This window comes from Anomaloglossus baeobatrachus, chromosome 3 (assembly GCF_048569485.1).
Source record: "Anomaloglossus baeobatrachus isolate aAnoBae1 chromosome 3, aAnoBae1.hap1, whole genome shotgun sequence".
Taxonomy (NCBI): Eukaryota; Metazoa; Chordata; class Amphibia; order Anura; family Aromobatidae; genus Anomaloglossus; species Anomaloglossus baeobatrachus.
This window is the reverse complement of record NC_134355.1, coordinates 72,166,960-72,193,184: the sequence shown is the minus strand read 5'-3', so window position 1 is coordinate 72,193,184 and position 26,225 is coordinate 72,166,960. Positions and strand designations below refer to the sequence as shown.

Sequence of the window (26,225 nt, the reverse complement as noted above, 5' to 3'; positions counted from 1 at the left end):
CGGTGGCAAAAGAGCCCTCTGTTCAGGAAGACCACGCGCAGCTCCCCTCTGGCTGAGCTCTGCAGCTGAACAACCTTCCCGCACTTTTTCTTCCTGGTTTGAACACACAAGCTGCAGTAGGGGATTTCCCACCTCTGTGTTTGTGATTGCACAGTCTGACACTGCCCACTTGTGGGCAATTGCTGAAGCAATATTCAAATCCATTTCTACATTAATGATGCAGTCTGAATTGTTGATTCCATTACAGGCACGTTTCTCAACAAGGTGCCCTCTGTGGCCGGCACATACTATCCTCTCCTCTGTTCTGCCTGTGGCTCTGCTATTTGTCGGCAGCAGTGTCTTTACTTGGCTCCTCCAGGCAGAACAGTAATATCTGCCACACTCTCCAAAGCCTTCTCTCCAACTATTAGCATGTTTTAGCTCCTACGAGCTAGCGGGGAGAAGCATACAACATAGCCATACTCCAGAACTCTGCAACACCAAAAAAAACAAACAATAATAGAAGGAGGTCTTCCTACCTGAGTGGCACACTCACTCTTCACCTGGCAATCCAGTCATGTGATCACAAGTCCTGTATATACAACATGACAGCATCATCACCTGCCAAACAGCACATATTACCAGTTGTCATAGTTATCATCAGTGCAACATACAAAAAATGGCAACTTTAAGGCATCGGCCCTAATTCATGAAGACCTGCAATTTTTCTGCTAATCTTGATGAGGGGTGGAGGTAGAGGTAGACCCTTCTGATTAATGAAGAAATACATCAAATTTTAGCAACTATTCAAAGCAATTTACACCATAATTCTGGCAATCTTGCTTTGATAAATTGGGGCCATAGTGTCAATATTAATATTTTGCATACCAAGCATTATCAATAGTCTTTAAGTATGGCAGCGATCTTTAACCAGGTTACTTCTTATATGCTAGGACTATTATAACTCATTCTTTTTTATGGAGCCTCTACAGTATATATAGAATTCTTGACCCCGGTCAAGTGAAAAGAATCTTGCTTCTAAAAGTAAAAGCTTGCAATACACCTACACAAGCTATTAGCTGAACGATTATTTGGCTATCAATCATTCCTCCTGACTCCACTAAACATGTGCTTACTAGGCTTAGTCAATTACATGTGTTTTCATGGGGACCGTAGAGAAAGATGGACACCTCTGACAGCGTCATGAAGAAAGTATTATGCATGTTCATATCTCTCGTCCAATCAGATTTTCATTGCTAGCATAAGAAAACTTTAATTTTTTAATAAATAATCTAGACATTTTGTATTCCTCTTGTCATCCACCATTTTGTCTTTTCAGGCTCAGAATGGAATAGCTGTCTATGCAACGTGGACGACAATAGCATGTCTGCTAAACTTCGCAGTGGCTTTGACATACAATGGTGGCATTCCTAATAGCATTTCCACTACAGTATCCCTATATATCCTGGCGTTTGAAGTGGTTTTATGGTACATTATTAATATATCTAATATATAAAGCTGAGTGTATGTATATGTGTGAGTGTGTGTGTGTATGTATGTATGTATGTATGTATGTATGTCCGCTAAAGGAATCCTCACCTTCGCATTTACAATCACCAAATTTTGCACAGACGCCTCATGTGACCCAGGGAACGTCGTAGATTATGTTTTGACAGGAAAATGTAACCCCGCCCTTTACAGTTACTCTCCAAAAAACCATGCCTCCATTAAAGTGAATGGAGCCTGGAACTTTAGTTTATTAATAGCAGATGTGATTGGTTGCTGTAGGAGCAAAGGACAGTGTTAGTATAAGAAGCTTTAGTGTGAGGTAATATGATGTCAGTGGGGAGACGGATAGACAGAGACAGATGGTGAAAGAGACAGACGGTGACAGAGACAGGCAGACAAAGACAGGCAGACAGGGAAAGAGACAGAGAGACAGACAAAAGACAGATGAGGAAAGAAACAGACCTTGTTTGAAACAGACGAGGAAAGAGACAGAGAAATAGAGACACACAAAGAAAGAGACAGACAGAGACAGGCAGACAGGGAAAGAGACAGACAGAAAAAGACACAAACAAAGAGATGGACAAAGACAGACAGGGAAAGAGACAGGAAAAGAGACGGGAAGACAGTTTGGGAAAGAGACAGACCTGGAAAAAGACAGATGGGGAAAGAGACAGATGGGAAAAGAGACAGACCTTGAAAGAGACAGACCTGGAAAGAGACAGACCTGGAAAGAGACAGACCTGGACAGAGACAGACCTTGAAAGAGACAGACCTTGAAAGAGGCAGACGGGGAAAGAGACAGACGGGGAAAGAGATAGATGGTGAAAGAGACACGGTGAAAGAGAGAGATAGACAAACACAGACAGAGAGACAGAGATAGAGAGAGACAGACAGATAGACACAGAGATAGAAAGACAGATAGAGACAGATAGACTGATACAAAGACAGAGAGAGATAGAAACAAACAGACAGAGACATAGATACAGACAGACAAAGAAAGACACAGACAGAGAGACAGACAGCGACACACAGACAGAGACTGGGAGCGAGACAGAGAGACAGTTACTATCCCGGGCAAAGCCCAGATACTACAGCTACTATATATGTATATATATATATATATATATATATATATATATATATATATATATATATATATATATAAATGATGTTTATAATGAAAAAATGAAGCCTAACTTAGATTTACTTAAAAGGAATCTGTCAGCAGATTTTTGCTACCTCATCTGAGAGCAGCAGGATGTAGGCAAAGAGACCTTGAATCCAACAATATATCAGTTAGTTTACTGAGTGCAGCGGGTCTGACATAATCTGAGTTTTTAGATTTAGAAATACAGCAGAGTTGAGAGAGCTGTCCCCGTCCACACCAGGCTGTCTATGTACAATGTCTATAGGCAGTGAGCTGCTTATCAGAAGGGAGCATGTCGGACTACCAAGCCAGAGGTAATGTAGGTCAAGCAATGATAAGGTCCTGGTGCTAAAACAATCATTGCAGGCAACAGCAGGCAGCTTAATAAAGGAAGCCTTGTTTAATTCTATGTTTTAATGCCTACAGCATACTGTCTTCATAATACATATCAAAAACCTGCTGACAGATACCCTTTAAAGGAGTTGTATAGAATTATAAAAATGTGTCCTTTTTCCAGAAATAGCCCTACCACTGTCCATGGGTTTTTAGCTTACCTTCATTAAAACACATGCTGCTGAATTGCAATACCAAGTACAAACAGTAGATAAAATGAAAAACATGGAGCGCATGTGTAGGGTCACAATGTAAGCGGTGAGAACAATTGAATGAAATTTGCTCACCTGATAAGGTTGTGCAGACCCTGCACAACCCTGGTAAAAGACTGATAAGTTTGTATAAACCTGTGCTGTCAGGGACTGAGTCCAGGAGATCCTTCCAGGAGATAAGCCACACGTGCTGCTGTGCCGGGCAGGTCTCCTGCAGCCGAGGAGTTAATCCAGGAAAGCCCCCGTGCGGCTGGTCTGGAGGAGTCACTGAAGATCAGTGTTCCTGATTGCAAGTACTACCTCCGTCCAAGCAGCTCCTGCCGTGTGTCCCCAGAGGGGAAGAGATTGTAGGAATGAAAGAAACACGGTCTAATGGAGCGCTATGGAGGCCACGGGGAAGTAAAAGTTCAATGTCTTTTATTAATTCACATAAACCACAACGCGTTTCGATATAGTCCAATATCTTCGTCAGGTGGATCCACCTGACGAAGATATTAGACTATATCGAAACGCGTTGTGGTTTATGTGAATTAATAAAAGACATTGAACTTTTACTTCCCCGTGGCCTCCATAGCGCTCCATTAGACCGTGTTTCTTTCATTCCTAAGTACAAACAGTAGGCAGATATGGCACTGTGTTTGTAAGGAAGCAAACATGGTTTTGTAATCAGGTCCCATCCCCCGTAATATTTTCCCAGGTTTATAAATCACATACCGTACTGTATACCAAGTGAACAGAGAGTTGCATGTATACAATATCAATGTATTTTTTTCTTTCAGGTTCTGTTTGGAAAACTTTGTACTTGACAAGTATGTCCGATATACCCTGACCGTGTATCCTGTGGTTATTGTGGCCTTGTCTGGAGCATTGGACAAACACTTCATGGAAGCTTCCCCTACCGAAAATAATATTTATATAGGTAAATATCAATGCATTGTATTTTGTATTAAGTTTGTGACTAGGAAATTCTGCAAGGTAAATATTATGGCCCTGATTCATAATTGTTGTTTCTCCAGTTTTCTGGAGGAATTTGCTTTTATTAGTGTCTTTAATATTTGCATTTAATCTCTCTAAGGTTTGCACCATTTTTTTAAGTTTACAAAAAATACAAAAAATTCTAAAGACAGCTTACCGATACTCCCCAATGTGTGGAATCTCATATACGGTCCGGATATAGAGTCCGCAAGGAAATAGGGCCGGAGCCAGCCTCGAAAATCAAATGTAGAAATGGTTGTCCAAAGACTCAAGCGGACAAATTCCAGGAGTCAGTAGATATTCTTAAAAGAAATTTTCTTTTTGCAAAGCAATTTTATTTTAATAGTTCCATTAAAAATACATCCACATGGGGGGCAAGACAAATATCAGCCGAAACGCAAAAGTCCGAGAGACCACTACCCCTATCCAATATTTGTCTTGCCCCCCGTGTGGATGTATTTTTAATGGAACTGTTCAAATAAAATTGCTTTGCAAAAAGAAGCTCTGGAATTTGTCTGCTGGAGTCTTTGGACAACCATTTCTACATTTTTTTAAGTTGTCTTTATTTTTTAATCATTTTTTAATTTCTCATCGATAATTTTGCTTATTCAGATGTGTTAGCAAGAGTAATGAAATGCAACTTTTACAAATGTCGCATTTTTGTGGTGCATCTTGCTCAAGTCCCTGCCTGGAGTATGGTTTCTGGTGGTGTTTTTATTTTAGTGCATTTTTTTTTTCTAAAGAGGGCTTTCACCAAATTTGTCATGTTGAACTGAATACAAAATGTAATAGTGGCTGCAGAGCGGAATAAAATGTTTTGGTTTTTTTTCGATTTATTTCTTCTTAATCTCGTCTCTTTGCTGTGGACATATTAACAATCAAATTATTTGGCAGCTAATGAGTTACATATTTTAAGTCTAAGTGGGTGTTTTCAGATAGTTTTCATTGGGGGGGTGTATTTCTTCTCCCTGTATGATGATGACCAATCATAAGCAGGCAGCAACCAAGTAGAAGAAGAACACGCCCCCACCATAACTCAGTGTATGTTTTTCAGTGCGTGATATGGGTAATGTCAAACAACCCTGATCTCCGGGTCTAACCTCTTGCATGAGCCATTGTGGGGTGAGGCTTAGTGCAGCTGGGTTTAGTTGTGCCACAATATAAACCAGTGGATCAATATTCACATTTATGTCTGGTGTGCTCAAGCAGCTTGTAATCACTCTGCAGTGAGAGAAGATCAAGCTGTCATTCTGATTCACACAAGAGTAACCTGCCTATTCTGGACTACTACTATGTGAGATGTAGTGACACGCTTACCTGATCTATCTGCAGAGTCAGTAGAAGTTGCTTGAGCACAGCAGACATAAGTTTTATACTGACTAATCACCAGTCAGGTAGTGTCAGGACGAGGGGCAGTACAACAGAGCTGACAGTGATAAGAAAGGAGGAGAACTGATAGCAGGATTTGTAATGTGACATAAATAAACTCTGCTGCACTGCCATTCCACCACAGGCACCTTGCACCTTATCTGAAATATATTAGTCATCTGTGCTTTCTAATCATGCAGGAGGTCAGACCAGGAGATCACGTTTGTCTAACATTACATCTTACGTGCTACGAAACCTGCTCTGAGCTACGGCAGAGGTGTGTTCTTCTTTCCTTTAAGTGTTTCTGCCTGCTTATAATCTGTCAGTATCATACAGGAGGAAGGAGTGCACGTCTCAGGAAAATCTGTATGATAACGCCAATTTGGATAAAAAAAAGTTAACTTCTTAGGTGCCAAAAACTTTGATTGTAAAAATGGTTAGCGACACACAAAATAAACAGCATTTTTTATTTTGTGCCAAATTTATGAACCTAAGCCGCATGAATGATTTTGATTAGTTTGGTATAAAAAACACAATTGATGATTCCGGTTCTATATATGTTGTTTTTGATACAAAGTGGTCAGTTGATTAAGACTGGTGTAGTAAATGACAACCTTAATAAGCTGAGCCACTTGTTTATGATGCTCCTAATTTATTAAGAGGCATACGCCACTTAAAGAAATAGGTACTTCTGATAACTGACGTGAACTGCTGCTAGAAAAGTATATCGGAGACTGGAGAACAATTCTAGAGTAAGTGGTGTAACTTTTCATGAATCTGACAGGCAGGTAGACATGCCCCATCCTGACTATATCAGCGTACCTGGCCGGGACTGATGTGTAAATACCAAAAGTCGCAACATTGAGTGCCATATCCGAATTGCACAAAAATACTGCGACTTCTTAAGGTATTTTACCAAAATTCTGATGTAAGCACCTTAATGAATCAAAACTTTGTAATTTACCTCCTGGAGTCTTTGAACTGAGATTTTGGGGACCATTTTGATAGAGATGTAATGCTTTACACTTTTACGAATCATTGGTATTGTGTAGTTCGCTGTCTATAGATGAGTCTCCTTACTAGAGATGAGCGAACCGGTCCCGGTTCGGCTCGAGGCGGTTCGCCGAACGGGGGGTCTGGCTCGAGTTCGGCTCGTCGAACGTTCGACGAACCGAACTCGAGCCCATAGGAAACAATGGCAGGCAATCACAAACACAGTAAAACACCTAGAAAACACCCTCAAAGGTGTCCAAAAGGTGACAAACAACTCACAACACAACACAAACACATGGGAAAGTGACAAGGACATGTACTCATGCGAAAACAAAACAGCTGGACAAGGAAAAAGAGGAGGACACACAGATATAGGCATGGCACGCCCTTCTAAAGTCATGTAAAACACCGCAAGGTGACTCCAAGCGGAGTCTCCCTTTTTTCCAAAAATTGGGCCCCACACACCCACCCCTTCAGTGGCAGCAGTTGTGCCCCAGTTGTACACTTCACAGCTAGATTTGCATCAAGCACATTCAAAAATACGCCATTCTTATCCGTCCCCAGGATGACACCGGGGTAGGTAGCAAAGTCTTTCCTGATCCCAGCTCTGTTCATCTTGGCTTCTTTTAAAAACACAGCAAGCAAGGGTTACTCCAAGCGGAGTCTCCCTTTTTTCCAAAAATTGGGCCCCACACACACCCACCCCTTCAGTGGCAGCAGTTGTGCCCCAGTTGTACACTTCACAGCTAGATTTGCATCAAGCACATTCAAAAATACGCTATTCTTAACCGTCCCCAGGATGACACCGGGGTAGGTAGCAAAGTCTTTCCTGATCCCAGCTCTGTTCATCTTGGCTTCTTTTAAAAACACAGCAAGCAAGGGTTACTCCAAGCGGAGTCTCCCTTTTTTCCAAAAATTGGGCCACACAGACACCCACCCCATCAGTGGCAGCACTTGGGCCCTAGTTGCAAACAGGATGTTTTGATTTGCATCAAGCACATTCAAAAATACGCTATTCTTAGCCGTCCACAGGATGACACCGGGGTAGGTAGCAAAGTCTTTCCTGATCCCAGCTCTGTTCATCTTGGCTTCTTTTAAAAACACAGCAAGCAAGGGTTACTCCAAGCGGAGTCTCCCTTTTTTCCAAAAATTGGGCCACACAGACACCCACCCCATCAGTGGCAGCACTTGGGCCCTAGTTGCAAACAGGATGTTTTGATTTGCATCAAGCACATTCAAAAATACGCTATTCTTAGCCGTCCACAGGATGACACCGGGGTAGGTAGCAAAGTCTTTCCTGATCCCAGCTCTGTTCATCTTGGCTTCTTTTAAAAACACAGCAAGCAAGGGTTACTCCAAGCGGAGTCTCCCTTTTTTCCAAAAATTGGGCCACACAGACACCCACCCCATCAGTGGCAGCACTTGGGCCCTAGTTGCAAACAGGATGTTTTGATTTGCATCAAGCACATTCAAAAATACGCTATTCTTAGCCGTCCCCAGGATGACACTGGGGTAGGTAGCAAAGTCTTTGCTGACCCATGACTTGTTCATCTTGGCTTCTTTTAAAAACAATGTAAGCAAGGGTTACTCCAAGCGGAGTCTCCCTTTTTTCCAAAAATTGGGCCACACAGACACCCACCCCATCAGTGGCAGCACTTGGGCCCTAGTTGCAAACAGGATGTTTTGATTTGCATCAAGCACATTCAAAAATACGCTATTCTTAGCCGTCCCCAGGATGACACCGGGGTAGGTAGCAAAGTCTTTGCTGACCCATGACTTGTTCATCTTGGCTTCTTTTAAAAACAATGTAAGCAAGGGTTACTCCAAGCGGAGTCTCCCTTTTTTCCAAAAATTGGGCCACACAGACACCCACCCCATCAGTGGCAGCACTTGGGCCCTAGTTGCAAACAGGATGTTTTGATTTGCATCAAGCACATTCAAAAATACGCTATTCTTAGCCGTCCCCAGGATGACACCGGGGTAGGTAGCAAAGTCTTTCCTGATCCCAGCTCTGTTCATCTTGGCTTCTTTTAAAAACACAGCAAGCAAGGGTTACTCCAAGCGGAGTCTCCCTTTTTTCCAAAAATTGGGCCACACAGACACCCACCCCATCAGTGGCAGCACTTGGGCCCTAGTTGCAAACAGGATGTTTTGATTTGCATCAAGCACATTCAAAAATACGCTATTCTTAGCCGTCCACAGGATGACACCGGGGTAGGTAGCAAAGTCTTTCCTGATCCCAGCTCTGTTCATCTTGGCTTCTTTTAAAAACACAGCAAGCAAGGGTTACTCCAAGCGGAGTCTCCCTTTTTTCCAAAAATTGGGCCACACAGACACCCACCCCATCAGTGGCAGCACTTGGGCCCTAGTTGCAAACAGGATGTTTTGATTTGCATCAAGCACATTCAAAAATACGCTATTCTTAGCCGTCCCCAGGATGACACTGGGGTAGGTAGCAAAGTCTTTGCTGACCCATGACTTGTTCATCTTGGCTTCTTTTAAAAACAATGTAAGCAAGGGTTACTCCAAGCGGAGTCTCCCCTTTTTTCCAAAAATTGGGCCCCACACACACCCACCCATTCAGTGGCAGCAGTTGTGCCCCAGTTGTACACTTCACAGCTAGATTTGCATCAAGCACATTCAAAAATACGCCATTCTTATCCGTCCCCAGGATGACACCGGGGTAGGTAGCAAAGTCTTTCCTGATCCCAGCTCTGTTCATCTTGGCTTCTTTTAAAAACACAGCAAGCAAGGGTTACTCCAAGCGGAGTCTCCCTTTTTTTCCAAAAATTGGGCCCCACACACCCACCCATTCAGTGGCAGCAGTTGTGCCCCAGTTGTACACTTCACAGCTAGATTTGCATCAAGCACATTCCAAAATACGCCATTCTTATCCGTCCCCAGTATGACACCGGGGTAGGTAGATAAAGTCTTTCCTGATCCCAGCTCTGTTCATCTTGGCTTCTTTTAAAAACACAGCAAGCAAGGGTTACTCCAAGCGGAGTCTCCCTTTTTTTCCCAAAATTGGGCCCCACACACCCACCCATTCAGTGGCAGCAGTTGTGCCCCAGTTGTACACTTCACAGCTAGATTTGCATCAAGCACATTCCAAAATACGCCATTCTTATCCGTCCCCAGGATGACACCGGGGTAGGTAGCAAAGTCTTTCCTGATCCCAGCTCTGTTCATCTTGGCTTCTTTTAAAAACAATGTAAGCAAGGGTTACTCCAAGCGGAGTCTCCCTTTTTTTCCAAAAATTGGGCCACACAGACACCCACCCCATCAGTGGCAGCACTTGGGCCCTAGTTGCAAACAGGATGTTTTGATTTGCATCAAGCACATTCAAAAATACGCTATTCTTAGCCGTCCCCAGGATGACACTGGGGTAGGTAGCAAAGTCTTTGCTGACCCATGACTTGTTCATCTTGGCTTCTTTTAAAAACAATGTAAGCAAGGGTTACTCCAAGCGGAGTCTCCCTTTTTTCCAAAAATTGGGCCACACAGACACCCACCCCATCAGTGGCAGCACTTGGGCCCTAGTTGCAAACAGGATGTTTTGATTTGCATCAAGCACATTCAAAAATACGCTATTCTTAGCCGTCCCCAGGATGACACCGGGGTAGGTAGCAAAGTCTTTGCTGACCCATGACTTGTTCATCTTGGCTTCTTTTAAAAACAATGTAAGCAAGGGTTACTCCAAGCGGAGTCTCCCTTTTTTCCAAAAATTGGGCCACACAGACACCCACCCCATCAGTGGCAGCACTTGGGCCCTAGTTGCAAACAGGATGTTTTGATTTGCATCAAGCACATTCAAAAATACGCTATTCTTAGCCGTCCCCAGGATGACACCGGGGTAGGTAGCAAAGTCTTTCCTGATCCCAGCTCTGTTCATCTTGGCTTCTTTTAAAAACACAGCAAGCAAGGGTTACTCCAAGCGGAGTCTCCCTTTTTTCCAAAAATTGGGCCACACAGACACCCACCCCATCAGTGGCAGCACTTGGGCCCTAGTTGCAAACAGGATGTTTTGATTTGCATCAAGCACATTCAAAAATACGCTATTCTTAGCCGTCCACAGGATGACACCGGGGTAGGTAGCAAAGTCTTTCCTGATCCCAGCTCTGTTCATCTTGGCTTCTTTTAAAAACACAGCAAGCAAGGGTTACTCCAAGCGGAGTCTCCCTTTTTTCCAAAAATTGGGCCACACAGACACCCACCCCATCAGTGGCAGCACTTGGGCCCTAGTTGCAAACAGGATGTTTTGATTTGCATCAAGCACATTCAAAAATACGCTATTCTTAGCCGTCCCCAGGATGACACTGGGGTAGGTAGCAAAGTCTTTGCTGACCCATGACTTGTTCATCTTGGCTTCTTTTAAAAACAATGTAAGCAAGGGTTACTCCAAGCGGAGTCTCCCCTTTTTTCCAAAAATTGGGCCCCACACACACCCACCCATTCAGTGGCAGCAGTTGTGCCCCAGTTGTACACTTCACAGCTAGATTTGCATCAAGCACATTCAAAAATACGCCATTCTTATCCGTCCCCAGGATGACACCGGGGTAGGTAGCAAAGTCTTTCCTGATCCCAGCTCTGTTCATCTTGGCTTCTTTTAAAAACACAGCAAGCAAGGGTTACTCCAAGCGGAGTCTCCCTTTTTTTCCAAAAATTGGGCCCCACACACCCACCCATTCAGTGGCAGCAGTTGTGCCCCAGTTGTACACTTCACAGCTAGATTTGCATCAAGCACATTCCAAAATACGCCATTCTTATCCGTCCCCAGTATGACACCGGGGTAGGTAGATAAAGTCTTTCCTGATCCCAGCTCTGTTCATCTTGGCTTCTTTTAAAAACACAGCAAGCAAGGGTTACTCCAAGCGGAGTCTCCCTTTTTTTCCCAAAATTGGGCCCCACACACCCACCCATTCAGTGGCAGCAGTTGTGCCCCAGTTGTACACTTCACAGCTAGATTTGCATCAAGCACATTCCAAAATACGCCATTCTTATCCGTCCCCAGGATGACACCGGGGTAGGTAGCAAAGTCTTTCCTGATCCCAGCTCTGTTCATCTTGGCTTCTTTTAAAAACAATGTAAGCAAGGGTTACTCCAAGCGGAGTCTCCCTTTTTTTCCAAAAATTGGGCCACACAGACACCCACCCCATCAGTGGCAGCACTTGGGCCCTAGTTGCAAACAGGATGTTTTGATTTGCATCAAGCACATTCAAAAATACGCTATTCTTAGCCGTCCCCAGGATGACACTGGGGTAGGTAGCAAAGTCTTTGCTGACCCATGACTTGTTCATCTTGGCTTCTTTTAAAAACAATGTAAGCAAGGGTTACTCCAAGCGGAGTCTCCCCTTTTTTCCAAAAATTGGGCCCCACACACACCCACCCATTCAGTGGCAGCAGTTGTGCCCCAGTTGTACACTTCACAGCTAGATTTGCATCAAGCACATTCAAAAATACGCCATTCTTATCCGTCCCCAGGATGACACCGGGGTAGGTAGCAAAGTCTTTCCTGATCCCAGCTCTGTTCATCTTGGCTTCTTTTAAAAACACAGCAAGCAAGGGTTACTCCAAGCGGAGTCTCCCTTTTTTTCCAAAAATTGGGCCCCACACACCCACCCATTCAGTGGCAGCAGTTGTGCCCCAGTTGTACACTTCACAGCTAGATTTGCATCAAGCACATTCCAAAATACGCCATTCTTATCCGTCCCCAGTATGACACCGGGGTAGGTAGATAAAGTCTTTCCTGATCCCAGCTCTGTTCATCTTGGCTTCTTTTAAAAACACAGCAAGCAAGGGTTACTCCAAGCGGAGTCTCCCTTTTTTTCCCAAAATTGGGCCCCACACACCCACCCATTCAGTGGCAGCAGTTGTGCCCCAGTTGTACACTTCACAGCTAGATTTGCATCAAGCACATTCCAAAATACGCCATTCTTATCCGTCCCCAGGATGACACCGGGGTAGGTAGCAAAGTCTTTCCTGATCCCAGCTCTGTTCATCTTGGCTTCTTTTAAAAACACAGCAAGCAAGGGTTACTCCAAGCGGAGTCTCCCTTTTTTCCAAAAATTGGGCCACACAGACACCCACCCCATCAGTGGCAGCACTTGGGCCCTAGTTGCAAACAGGATGTTTTGATTTGCATCAAGCACATTCAAAAATACGCTATTCTTAGCCGTCCCCAGGATGACACCGGGGTAGGTAGCAAAGTCTTTGCTGACCCATGACTTGTTCATCTTGGCTTCTTTTAAAAACAATGTAAGCAAGGGTTACTCCAAGCGGAGTCTCCCTTTTTTCCAAAAATTGGGCCACACAGACACCCACCCCATCAGTGGCAGCACTTGGGCCCTAGTTGCAAACAGGATGTTTTGATTTGCATCAAGCACATTCAAAAATACGCTATTCTTAGCCGTCCCCAGGATGACACCGGGGTAGGTAGCAAAGTCTTTCCTGATCCCAGCTCTGTTCATCTTGGCTTCTTTTAAAAACACAGCAAGCAAGGGTTACTCCAAGCGGAGTCTCCCTTTTTTCCAAAAATTGGGCCACACAGACACCCACCCCATCAGTGGCAGCACTTGGGCCCTAGTTGCAAACAGGATGTTTTGATTTGCATCAAGCACATTCCAAATCCACAAGCATTTACTCTCCCCAGGATGACACAGGGGTAGTAAATTCCTTCTGGATCCATGACTTGTTCATTTTGATGAACGTCAGTCTGTCCACATTGTCACTGGACAGACGCGTGCGCTTATCTGTCAGCACACACCCAGCAGCACTGAATACACGTTCAGAGACAACGCTGGCAGCTGGACACGACAAAATCTCCAAGGCGTAAGTTGCGAGCTCTGGCCATTTTTGTAGGTTTGAAGCCCAAAAGGAGCAAGGCTCCAGTTGCACAGTCATGGCATCGATGTTCATTTGGAGATACTCCTGTATCATCCTCTCCAGCCGTTGACTATGTGTCAGACTTGTTGTCTCTGGTGGCCTTGCAAAAGAGGGTCTAAAAAAATTATGAAAAGATTCCATAAAATTGCTGTTACCGGCACCAGAAAAGGTCCTACTGGTACGGGTAGACTGTTGAAGATGACGAGACCGTCCCATGTTTGTCAAGTTACAACTGGGAGATTCACTCCCTGCACCTGCACGGTTGTTTGGTGGAAAAGCCGAGCTAAGATCTAGTAACAGCTTCTGCTGATACTCCTGCATACGTGCGTCCCTTTCTATGGCTGGAATTATGTCACAAAATTTGGACTTGTACCGGGGATCTAATAGTGTGGCAATCCAGTAGTCATCATCACTTCTAATTTTGACAATACGACTGTCATGTTGGAGGTAGTGCAACAAAAAGGCACTCATGTGTCTTGCGCAGCCATGCGGACCAAGTCCATGCTGTGTTTGTGGCATAGAGGTGCTACCCGTTCTTTCTTCCTCTGACATCTGACCCCAACCTCTTTCAACTGAAATTTGACCAAGGTCTCCCTCATCCGCTGAGTCTTCCATGTCCATGGACAGTTCGTCCTCCATTTCTTCATGTTCTCCTGCACCTTGCTCAACATTTCGCCTGCTACTATGCGCCCTTGTCGATCCCTGTCCCCCATGGTCCCATGCCTGCTGCGTTGGTGATGATGAACGTCTGGACCTTCGTGATGTTGTTGTCCCTTGCGCATATGAATCCTCCTGTAGTTCCTCCCCTTCATGTTGTCCCACCCCCTGACTCCGAATAGTGTTTAGCGTGTGCTCCAGCATGTAAATGACTGGAATCGTCATGCTGATAATGGCATTGTCAGAGCTAAACATATTCGTCGCCATGTCGAAACTGTGCAGAAGGGTGCATAGGTCCTTGATCTGAGACCACTCCATCAGGGTGATCTGCCCCACCTCTGCATCTCGTTGGCCCAGGCTATACGTCATGACGTATTGCACCAGGGCTCTGCGGTGCTGCCACAGTCGCTGTAACATGTGGAGAGTTGAATTCCAGCGTGTCGCCACATCGCATTTCAGGCGATGAACCGGCAGGCCGAAAGACTTCTGGAGCGATGCAAGTCGCTCTGCTGCGGCGCTTGAACGGCGGAAGTGAGCTGACAGTTTTCGTGCCCTGTTCAGAAGGCCATCTAGGCCGGGATAGTGTGTTAAAAATTGCTGCACGACAAGGTTCAACACGTGAGCCATACAAGGTACGTGTGTCACCTTGCCCAGGCGAAGTGCCGCACCCAGGTTTGCAGCATTGTCGCACACGGCCTTACCAGGCTGCAGTTTGAGTGGAGACAACCATTTATTAAACTCGGACCGCAAAGCTGACCACAACTCCTCAGCTGTGTGACTCTTATTACCAAGACATGTCAAGCTAAAGACCGCCTGATGCCGTTGCGCTCTGCTGCCAGCATAGTAATGAGGGGTGCGTGATTCCTTCTGCGCAGTGAGAACGCTGGTGGCCTGACCAGGCAGGCTTGGGGCGGAGGTGGAGGACCCAGATGAGGTGGAGGATGCAGAAGCAGTGGCGGAACTTGGACAGACAGAGGATTGACACACAAGTCGTGGGGACGGCAAGACTTGTGCAGCAGACCCTTCACCATCTATCACCATAGTTACCCAGTGCCCAGTCAGCGACATGTAACGTCCCTGTCCATGCTTACTGGTCCAAGTATCGGTGGTGAAATGCACCCGTTCACACACAGAGTTTCTCAAGGAAGCGGTGATGTTGTGTGCGACATGCTGGTGTAGCGCGGGCACACCTTTCTTAGAGAAGTAGTGGCGACTAGGCATCTGGTACTGGGGCACAGCGACAGACATAAGGTCTCTAAAATCCTGTGTGTCCACTAGGCGGAAAGGCAGCATTTCGGTAGCCAACAGCTTACAGAGGGATAGAGTCAACCTCTTAGCTTTGTCATGGGTCGGAGGAAGTGGCCTTTTATTTGACCACATCTGAGGGACAGAGATCTGGCTGCTGTGTGTAGACGGTGTTGAGTAGGGTGTCCCTGGAAAAATGCAGGTTTGTGAGGAAAGTGCAGGCGGAGACATGATGTTGCCTTCATCCAACGTTGGTGCTATCGATGTCTGAGAGAGCTGTACACACTCACTTGTTTCCCCTTCCAAACCAACTGACGACCTTACAAGCAAACTGCCTGTTTGCGGTTACAGTGGTGGAAGTTTTGCGTGGAAAAACAGGTGTGGCAGCTGTCCCCACAGTCCTAGAAGATGAAGAGCGCGCGGATGCAGTGGAAGGGGCGGGGCGGTGGATGGTTCGCTCCGCTAGGCCGCATTGCAGCACGGTGAGCTTCCCACCGGGACTTATGATATTTATTCATGTGACGATTCATGGAAGAAGTTGTCAAACTGCTGAGCTTTTGACCTCTACTAAGAGAATCATGACAAATGTTACATATCACATGAGTTGGGCGATCTTTTTCGATGTGAAAAAAGGACCAGGCTAGGCAAGGCTTAGAGGCCATGCGACCTGTTGATCCACCCCGAATAATGCTCATAGGCAGAGTGGTGGCTGAGGATGCAGTTGTAGACGTGCTACCAGTGCTCCGACTCTGTCCAGGAAGGCGCAAGGTAACTTCGTCGTCGGTTGCATCCTCCTCCACCGCCTCTGTTGACCTCCTCGAGTGCCTGACTGGGGGTTGACAGTAGGTGGGATCTAGAACGTCATCATCAATTGTTGTGTTTGCACTCCCCTCCCCCTCAGACCGAGCCTCTTCTTGCCCTGACGGAATATTTAAGTTGTCATCCCAATCGGGTATCTGCGTCTCATCTTCATCAGTATGTTCCTCATTGTCTATAACCACAGGTGTTACAGTTTGTGACAAAGGGTCAACATTATGCTCAGAAACTTGGTCCTCACGGCCTGAATCTGAGTCACAAAGGTTCTGGGCATCACTGCAGACCATTTCCTGTTCTGTACTCACTGTAGCTTGGGAGCAGACCTCTGATTCCCAGGCTATAGTGTGACTGAACAGCTCTGCAGACTCAGCCATCTCAGTTCCACCATACTGTGCAGGGCTGATGGAGACTTCAGAGCTGGGAGAAATCAAGTGTGATTGGGATGACAACTCAGAGGACTGGTGTTTTTTGGATGCGGTACTTGAAGTGGCTGAGAGGGCACTTGTTGGACCACTTGAGATCCATTCAAGCATTTTCCTTTTTTGCCCATCATCTACCTTTCTTCCTGTTGTTCGTGTCCGTAAAAAAGGGAGCACATCGGATTGTCCACGGTAAGTAGTAGACATCTTACTTTTGCTGGTAGATGGTCTATCTTCAGCAGATGATAATGGAGCTTTGCCACCTTCCCCACGGACAAAACCTTTTTTGCCTTTTCCACCACGCCTCTTCCCCTTTCCACCAGCATCTGTCATTTTGCCACTCATGTTGATTGCGACAAGATTGTGGACTGAAAATGTGGTAGTAAAAATTGAGAGGTGGTGAAGATTGCAGTGGTGGTCTAGCTTTATTAACAGCAGAATAATAAAGAATAAATATCCCTGACAATGCAACTTAGTTATAATTAGTTGGAGTGTGCAACGCAGGCAGACGTGCTGCAAATGTCTTTGCACTAGTGGGACTATAGCAAAGTCCAATAGCCACGTATAGGATGCCACTAGGTTACACTGAGTGTTTGCTAGTATAATGGCTTGGTTAGAATGAGTTGTAGTGTGCAACGCAGGCAGACGCGCTCTGCAAATGTCTTTGCACTAGTGGGACTATAGCAAAGTCCAATAGCCACGTATAGGATGCCACTAGGTACACTGAGTGTTTGCTAGTATAATGGCTTGGTTAGAATGAGTTGTAGTGTGCAACGCAGGCAGACGCGCTCTGCAAATGTCTTTGCACTAGTGGGACTATAGCAAAGTCCAATAGCCACGTATAGGATGCCACTAGGTACACTGAGTGTTTGCTAGTATAATGGCTTGGTTAGAATGAGTTGTAGTGTGCAACGCAGGCAGACGCGCTCTGCAAATGTCTTTGCACTAGTGGGACTATAGCAAAGTCCAATAGCCACGTATAGGATGCCACTAGGTACACTGAGTGTTTGCTAGTATAATGGCTTGGTTAGAATGAGTTGTAGTGTGCAACGCAGGCAGACGCGCTCTGCAAATGTCTTTGCACTAGTGGGACTATAGCAAAGTCCAATAGCCACGTATAGGATGCCACTAGGTACACTGAGTGTTTGCTAGTATAATGGCTTGGTTAGAATGAGTTGTAGTGTGCAACGCAGGCAGACGCGCTCTGCAAATGTCTTTGCACTAGTGGGACTATAGCAAAGTCCAATAGCCACGTATAGGATGCCACTAGGTACACTGAGTGTTTGCTAGTATAATGGCTTGGTTAGAATGAGTTGTAGTGTGCAACGCAGGCAGACGCGCTCTGCAAATGTCTTTGCACTAGTGGGACTATAGCAAAGTCCAATAGCCACGTATAGGATGCCACTAGGTACACTGAGTGTTTGCTAGTATAATGGCTTGGTTAGAATGAGTTGTAGTGTGCAACGCAGGCAGACGCGCTCTGCAAATGTCTTTGCACTAGTGGGACTATAGCAAAGTCCAATAGCCACGTATAGGATGCCACTAGGTACACTGAGTGTTTGCTAGTATAATGGCTTGGTTAGAATGAGTTGTAGTGTGCAACGCAGGCAGACGCGCTCTGCAAATGTCTTTGCACTAGTGGGACTATAGCAAAGTCCAATAGCCACGTATAGGATGCCACTAGGTACACTGAGTGTTTGCTAGTATAATGGCTTGGTTAGAATGAGTTGTAGTGTGCAACGCAGGCAGACGCGCTCTGCAAATGTCTTTGCACTAGTGGGACTATAGCAAAGTCCAATAGCCACGTATAGGATGCCACTAGGTACACTGAGTGTTTGCTAGTATAATGGCTTGGTTAGAATGAGTTGTAGTGTGCAACGCAGGCAGACGCGCTCTGCAAATGTCTTTGCACTAGTGGGACTATAGCAAAGTCCAATAGCCACGTATAGGATGCCACTAGGTACACTGAGTGTTTGCTAGTATAATGGCTTGGTTAGAATGAGTTGTAGTGTGCAACGCAGGCAGACGCGCTCTGCAAATGTCTTTGCACTAGTGGGACTATAGCAAAGTCCAATAGCCACGTATAGGATGCCACTAGGTACACTGAGTGTTTGCTAGTATAATGGCTTGGTTAGAATGAGTTGTAGTGTGCAACGCAGGCAGACGCGCTCTGCAAATGTCTTTGCACTAGTGGGACTATAGCAAAGTCCAATAGCCACGTATAGGATGCCACTAGGTACACTGAGTGTTTGCTAGTATAATGGCTTGGTTAGAATGAGTTGTAGTGTGCAACGCAGGCAGACGCGCTCTGCAAATGTCTTTGCACTAGTGGGACTATAGCAAAGTCCAATAGCCACGTATAGGATGCCACTAGGTACACTGAGTGTTTGCTAGTATAATGGCTTGGTTAGAATGAGTTGTAGTGTGCAACGCAGGCAGACGCGCTCTGCAAATGTCTTTGCACTAGTGGGACTATAGCAAAGTCCAATAGCCACGTATAGGATGCCACTAGGTACACTGAGTGTTTGCTAGTATAATGGCTTGGTTAGAATGAGTTGTAGTGTGCAACGCAGGCAGACGCGCTCTGCAAATGTCTTTGCACTAGTGGGACTATAGCAAAGTCCAATAGCCACGTATAGGATGCCACTAGGTACACTGAGTGTTTGCTAGTATAATGGCTTGGTTAGAATGAGTTGTAGTGTGCAACGCAGGCAGACGCGCTCTGCAAATGTCTTTGCACTAGTGGGACTATAGCAAAGTCCAATAGCCACGTATAGGATGCCACTAGGTACACTGAGTGTTTGCTAGTATAATGGCTTGGTTAGAATGAGTTGTAGTGTGCAACGCAGGCAGACGCGCTCTGCAAATGTCTTTGCACTAGTGGGACTATAGCAAAGTCCAATAGCCACGTATAGGATGCCACTAGGTACACTGAGTGTTTGCTAGTATAATGGCTTGGTTAGAATGAGTTGTAGTGTGCAACGCAGGCAGACGCGCTCTGCAAATGTCTTTGCACTAGTGGGACTATAGCAAAGTCCAATAGCCACGTATAGGATGCCACTAGGTACACTTGAGTGTTTGCTAGTATAATGGCTTGGTTAGAATGAGTTGTAGTGTGCAACGCAGGCAGACGCGCTCTGCAAATGTCTTTGCACTAGTGGGACTATAGCAAAGTCCAATAGCCACGTATAGGATGCCACTAGGTACACTGAGTGTTTGCTAGTATAATGGCTTGGTTAGAATGAGTTGTAGTGTGCAACGCAGGCAGACGCGCTCTGCAAATGTCTTTGCACTAGTGGGACTATAGCAAAGTCCAATAGCCACGTATAGGATGCCACTAGGTACACTGAGTGTTTGCTAGTATAATGGCTTGGTTAGAATGAGTTGTAGTGTGCAACGCAGGCAGACGCGCTCTGCAAATGTCTTTGCACTAGTGGGACTATAGCAAAGTCCAATAGCCACGTATAGAAGGTAGTTGCCACTAGGTACACTGAGTGTTTGCTAGTATAATGGCTTGGTTAGAATGAGTTGTAGTGTGCAACGCAGGCAGACGCGCTCTGCAAATGTCTTTGCACTAGTGGGACTATAGCAAAGTCCAATAGCCACGTATAGGATGCCACTAGGTACACTGAGTGTTTGCTAGTATAATGGCTTGGTTAGAATGAGTTGTAGTGTGCAACGCAGGCAGACGCGCTCTGCAAATGTCTTTGCACTAGTGGGACTATAGCAAAGTCCAATAGCCACGTATAGGATGCCACTAGGTACACTGAGTGTTTGCTAGTATAATGGCTTGGTTAGAATGAGTTGTAGTGTGCAACGCAGGCAGACGCGCTCTGCAAATGTCTTTGCACTAGTGGGACTATAGCAAAGTCCAATAGCCACGTATAGGATGCCACTAGGTACACTGAGTGTTTGCTAGTATAATGGCTTGGTTAGAATGAGTTGTAGTGTGCAACGCAGGCAGACGCGCTCTGCAAATGTCTTTGCACTAGTGGGGACTATAGCAAAGTCCAATAGCCACGTATAGGATGCCACTAGGTACACTGAGTGTTTGCTAGTATAATGGCTTGGTTAGAATGAGTTGTAGTGTGCAACGCAGGCAGACGCGCTCTGCAAATGTCTTTGCACTAGTGGGACTATAGCAAAGTCCAATAGCCACGTATAGGATGCCACTAGGTACACTGAGTGTTTGCTAGTATAATGGCTTGGTTAGAATGAGTTGTAGTGTGCAACGCAGGCAGACGCGCTCTGCAAATGTCTTTGCACTAGTGGGACTATAGCAAAGTCCAATAGCCACGTATAGGATGCCACTAGGTACACTGAGTGTTTGCTAGTATAATGGCTTGGTTAGAATGAGTTGTAGTGTGCAACGCAGGCAGACGCGCTCTGCAAATGTCTTTGCACTAGTGGGGACTATAGCAAAGTCCAATAGCCACGTATAGGATGCCACTAGGTACACTGAGTGTTTGCTAGTATAATGGCTTGGTTAGAATGAGTTGTAGTGTGCAACGCAGGCAGACGCGCTCTGCAAATGTCTTTGCACTAGTGGGACTATAGCAAAGTCCAATAGCCACGTATAGGATGCCACTAGGTACACTGAGTGTTTGCTAGTATAATGGCTTGGTTAGAATGAGTTGTAGTGTGCAACGCAGGCAGACGCGCTCTGCAAATGTCTTTGCACTAGTGGGGACTATAGCAAAGTCCAATAGCCACGTATAGGATGCCACTAGGTACACTGAGTGTTTGCTAGTATAATGGCTTGGTTAGAATGAGTTGTAGTGTGCAACGCAGGCAGACGCGCTCTGCAAATGTCTTTGCACTAGTGGGACTATAGCAAAGTCCAATAGCCACGTATAGGATGCCACTAGGTACACTGAGTGTTTGCTAGTATAATGGCTTGGTTAGAATGAGTTGTAGTGTGCAACGCAGGCAGACGCGCTCTGCAAATGTCTTTGCACTAGTGGGACTATAGCAAAGTCCAATAGCCACGTATAGGATGCCACTAGGTACACTGAGTGTTTGCTAGTATAATGGCTTGGTTAGAATGAGTTGTAGTGTGCAACGCAGGCAGACGCGCTCTGCAAATGTCTTTGCACTAGTGGGACTATAGCAAAGTCCAATAGCCACGTATAGGATGCCACTAGGTACACTGAGTGTTTGCTAGTATAATGGCTTGGTTAGAATGAGTTGTAGTGTGCAACGCAGGCAGACGCGCTCTGCAAATGTCTTTGCACTAGTGGGACTATAGCAAAGTCCAATAGCCACGTATAGGATGCCACTAGGTACACTGAGTGTTTGCTAGTATAATGGCTTGGTTAGAATGAGTTGTAGTGTGCAACGCAGGCAGACGCGCTCTGCAAATGTCTTTGCACTAGTGGGACTATAGCAAAGTCCAATAGCCACGTATAGGATGCCACTAGGTACACTGAGTGTTTGCTAGTATAATGGCTTGGTTAGAATGAGTTGTAGTGTGCAACGCAGGCAGACGCGCTCTGCAAATGTCTTTGCACTAGTGGGACTATAGCAAAGTCCAATAGCCACGTATAGGATGCCACTAGGTACACTGAGTGTTTGCTAGTATAATGGCTTGGTTAGAATGAGTTGTAGTGTGCAACGCAGGCAGACGCGCTCTGCAAATGTCTTTGCACTAGTGGGACTATAGCAAAGTCCAATAGCCACGTATAGGATGCCACTAGGTACACTGAGTGTTTGCTAGTATAATGGCTTGGTTAGAATGAGTTGTAGTGTGCAACGCAGGCAGACGCGCTCTGCAAATGTCTTTGCACTAGTGGGACTATAGCAAAGTCCAATAGCCACGTATAGGATGCCACTAGGTACACTGAGTGTTTGCTAGTATAATGGCTTGGTTAGAATGAGTTGTAGTGTGCAACGCAGGCAGACGCGCTCTGCAAATGTCTTTGCACTAGTGGGACTATAGCAAAGTCCAATAGCCACGTATAGGATGCCACTAGGTACACTGAGTGTTTGCTAGTATAATGGCTTGGTTAGAATGAGTTGTAGTGTGCAACGCAGGCAGACGCGCTCTGCAAATGTCTTTGCACTAGTGGGACTATAGCAAAGTCCAATAGCCACGTATAGGATGCCACTAGGTACACTGAGTGTTTGCTCTAGTATAATGGCTTGGTTAGAATGAGTTGTAGTGTGCAACGCAGGCAGACGCGCTCTGCAAATGTCTTTGCACTAGTGGGACTATAGCAAAGTCCAATAGCCACGTATAGGATGCCACTAGGTACACTGAGTGTTTGCTAGTATAATGGCTTGGTTAGAATGAGTTGTAGTGTGCAACGCAGGCAGACGCGCTCTGCAAATGTCTTTGCACTAGTGGGACTATAGCAAAGTCCAATAGCCACGTATAGGATGCCACTAGGTACACTGAGTGTTTGCTAGTATAATGGCTTGGTTAGAATGAGTTGTAGTGTGCAACGCAGGCAGACGCGCTCTGCAAATGTCTTTGCACTAGTGGGACTATAGCAAAGTCCAATAGCCACGTATAGGATGCCACTAGGTTACACTGAGTGTTTGCTAGTATAATGGCTTGGTTAGAATGAGTTGTAGTGTGCAACGCAGGCAGACGCGCTCTGCAAATGTCTTTGCACTAGTGGGACTATAGCAAAGTCCAATAGCCACGTATAGGATGCCACTAGGTACACTGAGTGTTTGCTAGTATAATGGCTTGGTTAGAATGAGTTGTAGTGTGCAACGCAGGCAGACGCGCTCTGCAAATGTCTTTGCACTAGTGGGACTATAGCAAAGTCCAATAGCCACGTATAGGATGCCACTAGGTACACTGAGTGTTTGCTAGTATAATGGCTTGGTTAGAATGAGTTGTAGTGTGCAACGCAGGCAGACGCGCTCTGCAAATGTCTTTGCACTAGTGGGACTATAGCAAAGTCCAATAGCCACGTATAGGATGCCACTAGGTACACTGAGTGTTTGCTAGTATAATGGCTTGGTTAGAATGAGTTGTAGTGTGCAACGCAGGCAGACGCGCTCTGCAAATGTCTTTGCACTAGTGGGACTATAGCAAAGTCCAATAGCCACGTATAGGATGCCACTAGGTACACTGAGTGTTTGCTAGTATAATGGCTTGGTTAGAATGAGTTGTAGTGTGCAACGCAGGCAGACGCGCTCTGCAAATGTCTTTGCACTAGTGGGACTATAGCAAAGTCCAATAGCCACGTATAGGATGCCACTAGGTACACTGAGTGTTTGCTAGTATAATGGCTTGGTTAGAATGAGTTGTAGTGTGCAACGCAGGCAGACGCGCTCTGCAAATGTCTTTGCACTAGTGGGACTATAGCAAAGTCCAATAGCCACGTATAGGATGCCACTAGGTACACTGAGTGTTTGCTAGTATAATGGCTTGGTTAGAATGAGTTGTAGTGTGCAACGCAGGCAGACGCGCTCTGCAAATGTCTTTGCACTAGTGGGACTATAGCAAAGTCCAATAGCCACGTATAGGATGCCACTAGGTACACTGAGTGTTTGCTAGTATAATGGCTTGGTTAGAATGAGTTGTAGTGTGCAACGCAGGCAGACGCGCTCTGCAAATGTCTTTGCACTAGTGGGACTATAGCAAAGTCCAATAGCCACGTATAGGATGCCACTAGGTACACTGAGTGTTTGCTAGTATAATGGCTTGGTTAGAATGAGTTGTAGTGTGCAACGCAGGCAGACGCGCTCTGCAAATGTCTTTGCACTAGTGGGACTATAGCAAAGTCCAATAGCCACGTATAGGATGCCACTAGGTACACTGAGTGTTTGCTAGTATAATGGCTTGGTTAGAATGAGTTGTAGTGTGCAACGCAGGCAGACGCGCTCTGCAAATGTCTTTGCACTAGTGGGACTATAGCAAAGTCCAATAGCCACGTATAGGATGCCACTAGGTACACTGAGTGTTTGCTAGTATAATGGCTTGGTTAGAATGAGTTGTAGTGTGCAACGCAGGCAGACGCGCTCTGCAAATGTCTTTGCACTAGTGGGACTATAGCAAAGTCCAATAGCCACGTATAGGATGCCACTAGGTACACTGAGTGTTTGCTAGTATAATGGCTTGGTTAGAATGAGTTGTAGTGTGCAACGCAGGCAGACGCGCTCTGCAAATGTCTTTGCACTAGTGGGACTATAGCAAAGTCCAATAGCCACGTATAGGATGCCACTAGGTACACTGAGTGTTTGCTAGTATAATGGCTTGGTTAGAATGAGTTGTAGTGTGCAACGCAGGCAGACGCGCTCTGCAAATGTCTTTGCACTAGTGGGACTATAGCAAAGTCCAATAGCCACGTATAGGATGCCACTAGGTACACTGAGTGTTTGCTAGTATAATGGCTTGGTTAGAATGAGTTGTAGTGTGCAACGCAGGCAGACGCGCTCTGCAAATGTCTTTGCACTAGTGGGACTATAGCAAAGTCCAATAGCCACGTATAGGATGCCACTAGGTACACTGAGTGTTTGCTAGTATAATGGCTTGGTTAGAATGAGTTGTAGTGTGCAACGCAGGCAGACGCGCTCTGCAAATGTCTTTGCACTAGTGGGACTATAGCAAAGTCCAATAGCCACGTATAGGATGCCACTAGGTACACTGAGTGTTTGCTAGTATAATGGCTTGGTTAGAATGAGTTGTAGTGTGCAACGCAGGCAGACGCGCTCTGCAAATGTCTTTGCACTAGTGGGACTATAGCAAAGTCCAATAGCCACGTATAGGATGCCACTAGGTACACTGAGTGTTTGCTAGTATAATGGCTTGGTTAGAATGAGTTGTAGTGTGCAACGCAGGCAGACGCGCTCTGCAAATGTCTTTGCACTAGTGGGACTATAGCAAAGTCCAATAGCCACGTATAGGATGCCACTAGGTACACTGAGTGTTTGCTAGTATAATGGCTTGGTTAGAATGAGTTGTAGTGTGCAACGCAGGCAGACGCGCTCTGCAAATGTCTTTGCACTAGTGGGACTATAGCAAAGTCCAATAGCCACGTATAGGATGCCACTAGGTACACTGAGTGTTTGCTAGTATAATGGCTTGGTTAGAATGAGTTGTAGTGTGCAACGCAGGCAGACGCGCTCTGCAAATGTCTTTGCACTAGTGGGACTATAGCAAAGTCCAATAGCCACGTATAGGATGCCACTAGGTACACTGAGTGTTTGCTAGTATAATGGCTTGGTTAGAATGAGTTGTAGTGTGCAACGCAGGCAGACGCGCTCTGCAAATGTCTTTGCACTAGTGGGACTATAGCAAAGTCCAATAGCCACGTATAGGATGCCACTAGGTACACTGAGTGTTTGCTAGTATAATGGCTTGGTTAGAATGAGTTGTAGTGTGCAACGCAGGCAGACGCGCTCTGCAAATGTCTTTGCACTAGTGGGACTATAGCAAAGTCCAATAGCCACGTATAGGATGCCACTAGGTACACTGAGTGTTTGCTAGTATAATGGCTTGGTTAGAATGAGTTGTAGTGTGCAACGCAGGCAGACGCGCTCTGCAAATGTCTTTGCACTAGTGGGACTATAGCAAAGTCCAATAGCCACGTATAGGATGCCACTAGGTACACTGAGTGTTTGCTAGTATAATGGCTTGGTTAGAATGAGTTGTAGTGTGCAACGCAGGCAGAC

At 45.7% G+C, this 26,225-nt stretch overlaps 1 protein-coding gene across 1 annotated transcript in view; it reads left to right on the top strand.

Annotated features, from left to right (window-relative positions):
- LOC142294973 (uncharacterized) overlaps nt 1–26,225 on the top strand; it is a 76,651-nt gene that overhangs the window by 33,262 nt on the left and 17,164 nt on the right. Inside the window, exons 5-6 of the mRNA XM_075338048.1 lie at nt 1,319–1,467; nt 4,020–4,159. Coding sequence (XP_075194163.1) covers nt 1,319–1,467; nt 4,020–4,159 — 289 coding nt within the window. The remainder of the gene's footprint in view (nt 1–1,318; nt 1,468–4,019; nt 4,160–26,225) is intronic.